This window comes from Cebus imitator, unplaced genomic scaffold (genome assembly GCF_001604975.1).
Source record: "Cebus imitator isolate Cc_AM_T3 unplaced genomic scaffold, Cebus_imitator-1.0 Scaffold77, whole genome shotgun sequence".
NCBI lineage: Eukaryota > Metazoa > Chordata > Mammalia > Primates > Cebidae > Cebus > Cebus imitator.
The window spans coordinates 4,412,031-4,423,688 of NW_016107392.1; the positions used below are offsets into that span (position 1 = coordinate 4,412,031).

The 11,658-nt window shown below is 48.5% G+C and overlaps 1 protein-coding gene across 1 annotated transcript in view; it reads left to right on the forward strand.

The window, feature by feature from the left end:
* The first annotated feature begins 10,041 nt into the window (after positions 1 to 10,041).
* Positions 10,042 to 11,658, forward strand: part of PODXL (podocalyxin like) — an 8,907-nt gene continuing 7,290 nt past the window's right edge. Inside the window, exon 1 of the mRNA XM_037739982.1 lies at positions 10,042 to 10,671. Within this exon, the coding sequence (XP_037595910.1) occupies positions 10,284 to 10,671 (388 nt within the window). The 5' untranslated portion in view covers positions 10,042 to 10,283. The remainder of the gene's footprint in view (positions 10,672 to 11,658) is intronic.

Below are 11,658 nucleotides of genomic sequence, written 5' to 3' on the forward strand. Positions count from 1 at the left end.
CCCAGTAATCTCTCTCTTCGTCCCTGCTTGGCTGTAAGTCATCACTGTTTGCTGTTCCTCAAAGAGTCCCTCCAACTGTGTGTTACTGTTTTTATTTGAGATGCGGCCTCGCTTTGTTGCCCAGGCTGGAGTGCAGTGGCGCGATCTAGGCTCACTGCAACCTCCGCCTCCCGGGTTCAAGTGATTCTCCTGCCTCAGCCTCCTGAGTAGCTGAGACTACAGCACGTGCTACTGTGCCTAATTTTTTGTATTTTTAGTAGAGAGAGTGTTTCACTGTGTTGGCTAGGCTGGTCTCGAACCCCTGACCACAGGTGACCTACCTGCCTTGGCTTCCCAAAGTGCTGGGATTACAGGTGTGAGCCACCACACCCGGCCGCTCCACTGTTATTTTTCACTTCACCCTTGCTGGCCTTGTGGAACAGGGGAGGGGACCATTCCCTGATGTTGCGTTTAAGTGTCACTCAGGCATTGGGAAGCTGAGCTTGAGGGTGTCCTGCCTCTTTCCTAGAAGTTACAGCTGGGTTTGGCCCATAGCCCTGCCCTGCTCCACGAGTAAGGAGCTGTTTTATTTTTCCTGTTCTCTTGCCTGACTACAGAAGGTTTCTGCCAGTGCCCTCAGGTTGTAGTTTTTGTTGATTTCCACTGGAAAGGCTTTTTTTCCTTCCCTATAGAAATGTGGAGGGAATGGCGTCTCAGCACGGGCTGTTTTCTTCCCCCTGCCAGCCCCACCCGCAAGGGGTTGCTTTCTCCAGGCTTCCTGTGAGCACCTGGCGGGGTTCCTAGGAGGAAGCTGCTCTGGGAGGTTGGCCTTCCCATGCCTGCAGCTCCCAGGGCTTCACATTTTCATACTAACACATAAACAGCTTTTAGAAACTCATTTAAAAATTGACCTCAATCGGCCTGGCATGGTGGCTCATGCCTGTAATCCCAGCACTTTGTGAGGCTGAGGTAGGCACATCACAATGTCAGGAGCTCCAGGCCAGCCTGACCAACATGGTGAAACCCCGTCTCTACTAACAGTACAAAAATTAGCTGGGCCTGGTGGCATGTGCCTGTAATCTCAGCTACTCAGGAGGCTGAGGCAGGAGAATCGCTTGAACCCGGCAGGCCAGCCTGGGCGACAAAGTGCATCTCAAAATGAAAAAACAAATAATCTTCTTACCAAACTTTGTCCAGGCACCCGCCACCACACCTGGCTAATTTATGTATTTTTAGTAGAGATGGGGTTTCACCATAGTGGGCAGACTGGTCTCGAACTCCTGACCTTGTGATCTGCCTGCCTCAGCCTCCCAAAGTGCTGGGATTACAGGTGTGAGCCACCGCGCCTGGCCTCTCAACATTTTTCTTGTAGTCAGAGTAGCAGCAAAGTTCTTCCAGTCCCTACCCTTATTAGCTGAAACTGGAAGTCCTATTGTTCCTTTTAATGAACACAAATTCTTAACTTCGACGCTAAATGTATGAGTCTTTTTCTTTGGTTTGCGCTTTTCGTGTTTTGTTGATCAATAATTGTATATTAAAATGTTCCTTTTACAGACACATATTACAACAGAACAGACTGTGATAAAGTTCATGGAAGGACAGAATGATTGGATCTTGGTATCCTGTTTTGGAGTTTCTTCATGATCAAAATATTAATTACCTAATCGATTTCTTTTTTTCCCTTTTTTGTGATTTTATAACTTTTTTTTTCTTTTTGAAATGGAGTCTCGCTCTTGTTACCCAGGCTGGAGTGCAATGGCGCAATCTCAGCTCACTGCAACCTCCGCCTCCTGGGTTCAAGCAGTTCTCCTGCCTCAGCCTCCCGAGTAGCTGGGACTACAGGTGCGTGCCACCATGCCCAGCTAATTTTTGTATTTTTAACAGAGTCAGGGTTTCACCATGTTGACCAGGATGGTCTTGATCTCTTGACCTCATGATCCACCCGCCTTGGCCTCCCAAAGTGCTGGGATTATAGGTGTGAGCCACCACGCCCGGCCTGTGGTTTTATAACTTTATTGGATGTATTTGACAGTCAGCAGTTAGTTCTCATCCACATTGACTATAGATTTTTGAAAGTGGTAACAGGTACGTGGGTAACCAAAGTATAGAGCTTGTTTGGTGAATCTTCATCCTTTTGCAGTTTCCTGGACAACCGCGCAAGGATAGGTATGGAACATCCTTTATTCCTTTGGCCCAGGCAGCTTTGACAAGCCTGGTATCAGTGTGCACCTCTGGAGTTCCCATCTCCTGCATGGCAAATTTCTGACCCTCTGTGAGTGCCTGAGGGGCATGCTTCTTGAAGCCCACTCCATGGATGTGTTTGGGATTGTTGATGGGTGCATTCTCGGGTCACCACCTCGCCGATGGCAGAATGGCTTTTCTTACTAACCTTTGCAGGAGCCATTTTACTGCACCCAAGTTGGAAAGGCTCAGTTTCTTTCTGATTATAGAATAAACGATTATTTCCATTTCCATTTTCCTTGAGTTACTCTAGTTAAGCTTTTGCTTTTCCCAAGAAATTTGTGTGGGCAATGTCTCACATCTATAGTTCTTGCACTTTAGGAGGCTGAGGCACACAGATCCCTTGAGCCCAGGTGTGAGACCAGCCTCGGCGACGTGGTGAAACCCTGTCTCTACAAAAATTACAAAAGTTTTAGCTGGGTGTGGTGGTGCATGCCTGTAGTCCTAGCTACCCAGGAGGCTGAAGTAGGAGGATTGCTTGACCCCAGGAGGTTATAGTGAGCTGAGATCACACCATTGCACTCAATCTGTGGGACAGAGTGAGACCTTGCTTCAAAAAAAAAAAAAGAAATGTGTCCATTTCATCTGCCTCAGATTTGTAAGTATTTGCCCATAAGGTATTATGCTTTAAATGCCCATTATTATTTTTGTACCTCACGTTGTTTACTTATGCATTTGGATTTTTTTCCCTTGTTTTTGAGATGGAGTCTCACCCTGTTGCCCAGGCTGGAGTGCAATGGCGTGATCTCAGCTCACTGCAACCTCCGCCTCGCGGGTTCAAATGATTCTCCTGCCTCACCCTCCCGAGTAGCTGGGATTACAGGTGCCCACCACCACGCCTGGCTAATTTTCGTATTTTTAGTAGAGATGGGGTTTCACCATGTTGGCCAGGCTGTTTTTTTCCCTCTCCAAAGACTTTTTAGTACTTTATTAGTCCTTTTTAAAAAAAATCGATTTTTGATTTTGATATTTGCTATTGTGTTTTGGTTTCTATCTCGTTGGTTATTCTTTCATTCTTCCTATTTTTTTCTTTAGGTTTATTTTGTGGCTTTCCATTGTCAGATTGAAGGTGTTAGATACAGGACCAGCCTTGGGCTAGTCCCAAAGGAGGACAGTGGAAATTGCAGCGTGGCTCCCACCCTCAGAATGCCTGTTCTTGCCCCAGCCCATACCTAAAGGTCTCTAAGAGAATTAACTCCCTGTGATCAGCTGACTGAGGAGTGAAAAAGACAGGCCTGGTTTTATATGATGTGGGGTCATATGCTAGTGCGAGCCGAAAGTGGCTGGTGACAGGAGAAGATCCCTATTTAGGGGAGGTCCTGAAGGGTGGTGTCGAAAGAAAATTCTCCCAGTGGCTAGACTTTAAAGAATACATTTCCTGGTCTTTTGTTTTTGAAGGAAAGGTCCGCTGAGGCCAGGTTCTGAACAGATTCATCGACAGGAGCTGATGATTTTTTTTTTTTAAATAAAGATAGGGTTTCACCATGTTGGTCAGGCTGGTCTTGAATTCCCAACCTCAAGTGATCCGCCTGCCTTGGCCTTCAAAGTGCTTGGATTACAGGCGTGAGCCACCACGCCCGGCCGGAGCTGATGATTTTTAAAGCAACGCTAGGGAATGTAGAAGCAGCGGCACTCGCTGGAGCATCACTGGGATTCGGAGGTCAGGCAGGCAGGTGGAGGGACCTGCCGGGATAGGGCTGGAGTGTGAGGGTGTGTGCGCGGCTCTAGAGAAGGCACTTGGTAATAAGATGGACAAGATGACCCCTTCTGCATACCAGTGTCTTTCTCCGTTGCCTAATATGGCACTGTGGACCCATGGCCAAGTGGCTGTGGTGGAGGGAAGCACGTCCCAGACCTGCTTGTGCCCTCCAGGCTGCCAGGCTTCTGTTAGCAGCACCGTTTCTGGACTCCCAGGATGCTTTCTTCACTATCATGATTACCCCACAGACTATGGGAGCTCATTCTAGGGCAGAATAAGTGGCCTGTTACATTTAATCATATTTACGTAGTGAGAACCCTACATGTGGCTAAATAATGCAGCAGGAAGGAATGTGGATAGAACCAGGGGATTCCCCATGGTGCCAGTCATAAAAGTAAATGGAAAGACCTCTTACAGACAGTATCCTTACACACTGTCATCTCAGATAAAATCCAGCATCCAGAACTGATGTTGCCAGTGGCGTGAACTGATGCTCGATGGTGGCAGAAGTATGACCTCACCAGACCCATTCAGGAGAAGAGGTCTTGGGCGCTGTTTCTGACTTACACTTGATTCTTTAGCAACCTCAAGTATTTTTATTAGCCAATGATTTATCCTTTTATTATTTATTTATTTATTTTTTCAGACAGAGTCTTGCTCTGTTGCCCAGGCTGGAGTGCAGGGGCGTAATCTCAGCTCACTGCATCATCCGCCTTCTGTGTTCAACCAGTTATCCCACCTCAGCCTCCTGAGTGGCTGGGATTACAGGCATGCAACACCACATCCAATTAAATTTTGTATTTTTTAGTAGAGACAGGGTTTCATCATATTGGCCAGGATGGTTTCGACTTTTTGACCTGCCTGCCTTGGCTTCCAAAAGTGCTGGGATTACAGGCATGAGCCACTGTGCCCAGCCCCAAATTATCTTTTTAATACATTTACTTTCTCTTTAAAGCAGACAGTGTTACTTTCTGATGTTTGAAAGACTCCTGGTTTTTATAGTGAGATGCAGATTAGGAGACTGAATGGCATTCCCCTGAAAAAGACATGGTCAGATCCTAACCTCTGGTACCTGGTACCTGGGCAGGTGGCCCTATTTAGAAATGGGGTCTCTGCAGATGTAATCAAGTTAAGATGAAGTCATACCGAATTAGGGAGGGCTCTAAATCCAATGACTGGTATCCTTAGGAGAGAGACACGGCCGGGCGCGGTGGCTCATGCTTGTAATCCTAGCACTTTGGGAGGCTGAAGTGGGCAGATCACCTGAGTTCAGGAGTTCAAGACCAGCCTGGCCAACATAATGAAATCCTACCTCCATTAAAAATACAAAAATTAACTGAGTGTGGTGGTACACACCTGTCGTCCCAGGTTACTTGGGAGGCTGAGGCAGGAGAATTGCTTGAACCCGGGAGGCAGAGGTTGCAGTGAGCCGCGATCGCACCATTGCACTCCAGCCTGGGAAACAAGAGTGAAACTCCATCTCAAAAACAACAGCAACAACAACAACAAACCAAATTCTCTAGGTCCTGTTTTCACATAAGAGACCTGGTGAGGTTATGTATTAACACTGTAATTCAGCAACTCATGGAATCAAGCTTTAAAGTCTTCTGGCCATCTCAGCCCTTCAGCTGCAAACAAAGAGACTTGTTGAATGTGTTCTTGGAAAGTCTCTGGTTTTCAGTCTGTGCGTTCCTAGGAGGATTTAGGAATTTGAACTTGTTTAAACCAGTAGTTTTCACTGGTAGTGATTTTGTCTCCCTCAGGAGACATTTGGCAATATCTGGAGACATTTTTCATGGTTACAACTGGAAAGAGACGTGCATATGTGTGTTACTTGCATCTAATGGAGAGGTGCCAGGAATGTTGCTAAGCGTTCTGTGTATAATGCATAGGACAACTTCCCATAGCAAGAGATATCCAGTTCAAAATGTCAGTAGTTTCAGAGTTGAGAAATCCTGTTTTAAGCTGTTCACCACTGTAAGAAACAACCAGCCAGGGCTGTGTGCCGTGGCTCACACCTGTAATCCCAGCACTTTGGGAGGCCGAGCCTGGAAGATCACTTGAGCCCAGGAGTTTGAGACCAGCCTGGGCATTATAGCAAAATCTCTTCTCTACAAATAATATAAAAATTAGCTGGGTGTGGTGATGCGTGCTTGTGGTCCTAGCTACTTCAGAGGCTGAGGTGGGAGGACTGCTTGAATGCAGGAGGCAGAGGCTGCAGTGAGTCCTGATCTCATACTGTACTCCAGCCTGGGCAACAGAGCAAGATCCTGTCTCAAAAAAAAAAAAAAAAAAAAAAAAAGCCAGGTGTGGTGGCTCACACCTGTAATCCCAGCACTTTGGGAGGCCGAGGCGGGCAGATCACCAGGTCAAGAGATGGAGACCATCCTGGCCAACATGATAAAACCCAGTCTCCACTAAAAATATAAAAATTAGCTGTGTGTGGTGGCATGCACCTCTAGTCCCAGCTACTCAGGAGGCTGAGGCAGGAGAATTGCTTGAACCCGGGAGGCAGAGGTTGTAGTGAGCCAAGATGGTGCCACTGCACTCCAGCCTGGGCAACAGAGCGAGGCTCCATCTCAAAAAAAGAGAAGCAGCAATCATCCCACAAATTCCTTAATTCCTTAGATATGCTGGTATATTCCCTTAGCAGTCTAGTATCTTGCCAGATGACACTATGATGCCATCAGTAGTAAGAAGCACGATTATTTTATAAACTATTAAGAACAAAGGCCTGTCAAACCCCCACACTGCATTGCTTTTTAAAACACATCTGATGTGCATGCCTTTCATACTCTGGCAGTGGCCACTCGGCCAGACCAAAGCCACTTCCTGGGCACTTCACTTTAGATTAGAGGTGATAATGTGACTGCTTATCCTCAAGATGTCATGGGACACTTGAGTCCTGTTCCTTAATACTTGCAGAATTTTGACTGCCCTTTGTCCCCAGTGAGGCCTGACAACTCATCCCTGAAGTCTTGCTGGCAGCTGCTCCTGATAGACATTTCTGCTTTTCAGTAGCAAAATGTGTGTGTAAAAGATACTGGCTACCGTCCAGCGTATGGAGTAGCTGGGATTGCCAGAGGCAGCATTCAGGGCTGCTTTGAACATTACCCAAGCCAGGCTGTAGAACTGATCCAAGGAGGCCAGCGTGGCCCACTCTTGCCAGGCGCTAGGTGCCACTGCGTCTTGGGATGCGAGCTGGGCCTCACTTCCGTGCGTGATGTCACTGCTCCTGCCTGCAGAGCCCCTCACAGGCCGCCATCCCCTCCCTCACTGGCTGGAATGAGAGTTCTCATTCATGATGGCACTGCCACATGCTGGTGCTCATCCCAGGGAGGCTGGTCAGGGAAAGAGCTGGCATTTTCATAGGAGCATTGCCATAGGAGGCAAATTCTGTTGCCATCAAGTCTCATTTGGGGTGTGGAACTCCCAAATAGAAATAGTTTGGGTGCTGGCTGGCACAGAGAACAGCACGCAGTCACAAGCCCCCTTCCAACCACTCCCTTCTGCTCCAGACAGAAGACTAGGAATCATCTCGGATTCTCTTCTTCCCTCACTTAGGACATCAACAAGCAGTTGATCCCCCAAACGGTCTTGACCTATCCGCCTTTTGTCCCCAGTGTCAATAGCGTCTTGTGGCCAACCCCGTTCACTCTGTCTGGATTACTGTAATTGCCTCCTAACTTCTCTTCCCTTTTCCACACGTTCCTCTTTCCAGTCCGCATTCCCCAGAGCAGCGGAAACATGTTTCTTTGTAAGTCATCCTATACCAGTTCCTTGCTTTAACGCCTTCACTGGCTTCTTTTTTGCGGCTAGAATAAAATCCAGAATCTGCATGTTGGCCTCTGAGGAAGGTGATCTTATGTCTCATTCTATGTAGGATGTGATTTTATTATTTTTATTTTTTTGAGACGGAGTCTCACCTGTTGCCCAGGCTAGAGTGCAATGTGGTGCATTCTCGACTCACTGCAGCCTCTGCCTCCTAGGTTCAAGTGACTCCCCTGCCTCAATCTCCCGAGTAGCTGGGATTACAGGCCTCCGCCACCTAGCTTGGCTAATTTTTATTTTTGTATTTTTAGTATAGACGGGGTTTCTCCATATTGGCCAAGCTGGTCTCGAACTGCTGGGATTATAGACATAAGCCACTGTACCTGGCCCAACAGGATGTGGTTTTTTTAATTTGTTTTTTTTTGAGACAGAGTTTCACCTGTCACCCAGGCTAGAGTACAGAGTGGTACATTCTCCACCTCCCAGGTTCAAGCAGTGCTCTTGCCTCAGCCTCCCAAGTAGCTGGGATTACAGGCACGCACCACCATGCCCAGGTAATTTTGTATTTTTAGTAGAGACGGGGTTTCACTGTGTTGGCCAGACTGGTTTCGAACACCTGACCTCTGGTGATCCACCCGCCTTGGCCTCCCAAAGTGCTGGGATTACAGGCGTGAGCCACTGCGCCCTGTTGGATGTGATTTTTTTTTTTTTTTTGAGACGGAGTTTCGCTCTTGTTACCCAGGCTGGAGTGCAATGGCGCGATCTCGGCTCACCGCAACCTCCGCCTCCCGGGTTCAGGCAATTCTCCTGCCTCAGCCTCCTGAGTAGCTGGGATTACAGGCACGCACCACCATGCCCAGCTAATTTTTTGTAGTTTTTAGTAGAGACGGGGTTTCACCATGTTGACCAGGATGGTCTTGATCTCTTGACCTCGTGATCCACCCGCCTCGGCCTCCCAAAGTGCTGGGATTACAGGCTTGAGCCACCGCGCCCGGCCGTGGATGTGATTTTTAAGAGAGCCTTTTACTGTCAAAAATGCCTGGTTTGGACGCTTAGTTGCTGTCACTGTAATTATAAGACCCTGCATTTTCTCAGCCCTGTGCTTGACCCCTTCTCACCAAACTCCATTCCTGCTTATCCTCTTTCAGCTCCTTTCCCTACTTGGGGGCTTTGCAGATTCTCTTCCTTCTGCCATGAACACTTTTCCTCCCATGCTCCACATATGGTTCTCCTTGGTATCCTCCGGGCTTAGCTTCACAGTCATCGCAGAGACGCCTTGCCTTCCTTCCTGTGCGTCTCTGCGCCGTTTCCTTCCTCGCTTCCTCCATGTGGTAAGCAGATTTAACCACCCTGTTTCGTCTCCGTCTCCCCCACTGAGTGTAACCTTCTTGAGGGTATGACCGTCTGTGTCGCGTTCACCATTGTGTCTCCACTGCCTGACACAGCACCTGTTTCTTCAAGAAATATTTCGTTAAACAAAGCCTTCCTTCCCTTTGTCCCTGGCACGGCGAAGCCGCCACGCTGCACACAGTCGGGGCACAGCTCTGTGTAACTTCAGTTTATCATCCGTTTATTCTTCTAGATTTAACTTCCGTGAGAACAGGGACCATGTGTTTTTTGCTTAAGCTCAGCACAGGGCCGGGGCACTTCAGGGAGCATTAGTCTGTGGAATTTTCTGTGGGGCCACGTGCCTGGGAGCTGGAGAGGAGGAGATAGAGATGTTCCTGGCAGCCAGTGCAGGGGTAGCACATTGTCAAACTTGAGGGAGATGTGTGTGGGGCTGGACAGGGAGGGCAGGGAGGGAGCGCACGACAGCCTCCATGTGTGGCGGGGCCTCACTGGCCTGGGCCTCCCGTTCGGCAGCATTTTGCTTTTCTAACCCTGCTGCACTCCAAGCTCCCCTCTTAGAGGTTTCTTGAACCTCAGAAAAATCTGGAGTCGGTCGGGCATGGTGGCTCACACCTGTGATCCCAGCACTTTGGGAGGCTGAGGCAGGCAGATCATGAGGTCAAGAGATCGAGACCATCCTGGCCAACATGGTGAAACCCTCTACTAAAAAGACAAAAATTAGCTGGGCATGGTGGCGTGCACCTGTAGTCCCAGCTACTCGGGAGGCTGAGGCAGGAGAATCGCTTGAACTCAGGAGGTGGAGGTTGCAGTGAGCTGAGATCATGCCACTATAGTCCAGCCTTGTGACACAGCAAGACTCCGTCTCAAAAAAAAAAAAAAAAAAGAAAAGAAAAATCTGGAGTCACCAAGGACCCAGGCCTTCAGCAAGACCTCTGAATCCTGGGGAAGAGCTGTGGAGAAGCATGGTGAGAAAGCCTCCTAGCCCTAACTCCATTCTGTATTGTCTTTGCAAACAGTAGATTCGCCTGCTAATGACTCACCCAGTGGAACAGCCCCAACAGCACCAGAAGCCACCAGCGGGCAGGACCAGGCTCCAGCAGCCGGTGTCACCACAGAGGCTACAATTACAGCCCAGCAGAGCACAGGCCTCCCCTCCAAGGCCCCAGTCAAGACGAGCACCCCTGATGTGTCCAGTGACTCAGGAACTACAGCCCCAGTTCAGCAAGACAAAGCGACCATTACCATGCCTGGAAAAGGAGACTCAGGCAACCCTACTGCCACCAGCGACGATCCCAACGGCATGAAAGATGCAGCTGGCACTACATTTGCACCCTCCATGACCACAGCTCAAGCTGATGCCACCACCAGCCAGGATGGAGCAAAAGATCCAGCCACATCTGGGGACCAAAGTAGCCACAGTGAGACCACAGACGTCACAGCCACTAGGGCAGAACATCTGACGACCCTTCACCCTACAAATCCAGTTAGTACCCCCCAACCCACTCAGATGCATCCTGTGGCCATCCCAACAAGCTCAGGACAGGACCATCTTATGACAGCTTCAAGCGGTTCAAGCACCGCGGCTGGCCCTGACCACACCTTCACAGGCCCTGGGATGACCACCACACTACGTAAGTAATGCCTGGTTTTCTTTAAGCACAAAGAAACTTTAGGGCTGGGTGTGGTGGCTCACACCACTAATCACAGCACTTTGGGAGGCTGAGGCAGGTGGATCACCTGAGGTCAGGAGTTCGAGACCAGCCTGGCCAGCCTGACCAACATGGTGAAACCCCATCTCTACTAAAAATACAACATTAGCCAGGTGTGGTGGCAGGCACCTGTAATCCCAGCTACTCAGGAGGCTGAGGCAGGAGAACTGCTTGAACCCAGGAGATAGAGTTTGCAGTGAGCTGAGATCACACTATCTTGGGTGACAGAGCGAGACTCTGTCTCAAAAAATTAAAATAAACTTTTCAGTACTTATAATTCATATAGTTGCTCAACTGGAAAATGGAGATCTATGCGAAGGGTAAAACATTGTGTAATCACAGCACTTTGGGAGGCTGAGGCAGGTGGATCACCTGAGGTCAGGAGTTCAGGACCAGCCTGGCCAGCTTGGCCAATATGGCCAAGTTTCATCCATTCAAACTTAGCTTCCCATTTCAGGGAGGAGCAGAGGCATGTGGGGCTGTGGATTCTGATGAGACTGCATTGTCTTGCTTGCCCAGTTTAGCAAGCAGACAATCCAACAGTCTGTTTGTGGGTGAGACCCTGCGTGGTGATGGTGGTGGGTATCAGGAGGATTGGAAGTCCTAGAATCATGCTGCTTTAGCCTGTTTCATGGCATCCCACAATAAGAAACACATTTTCATTTTACATCACAATCCAAAACATGCATGTGTAATATATATGTTATTGAAACCAAAGTTTCATAAACACTACTTACTATACACTATACATTCTAATAGTTTCTATTCTATACCTATTTACTTAATTATTTTTGAGACAGATTTTTGCTCTGTCACCCAGGCTGGAGTGCAGTAGCACAATCTCAGCTCACTGCAACCTCCACCTCCTGGGTTCAAGTGATTCTCCTGCCTCAGCCTCCCGAGTAGCTG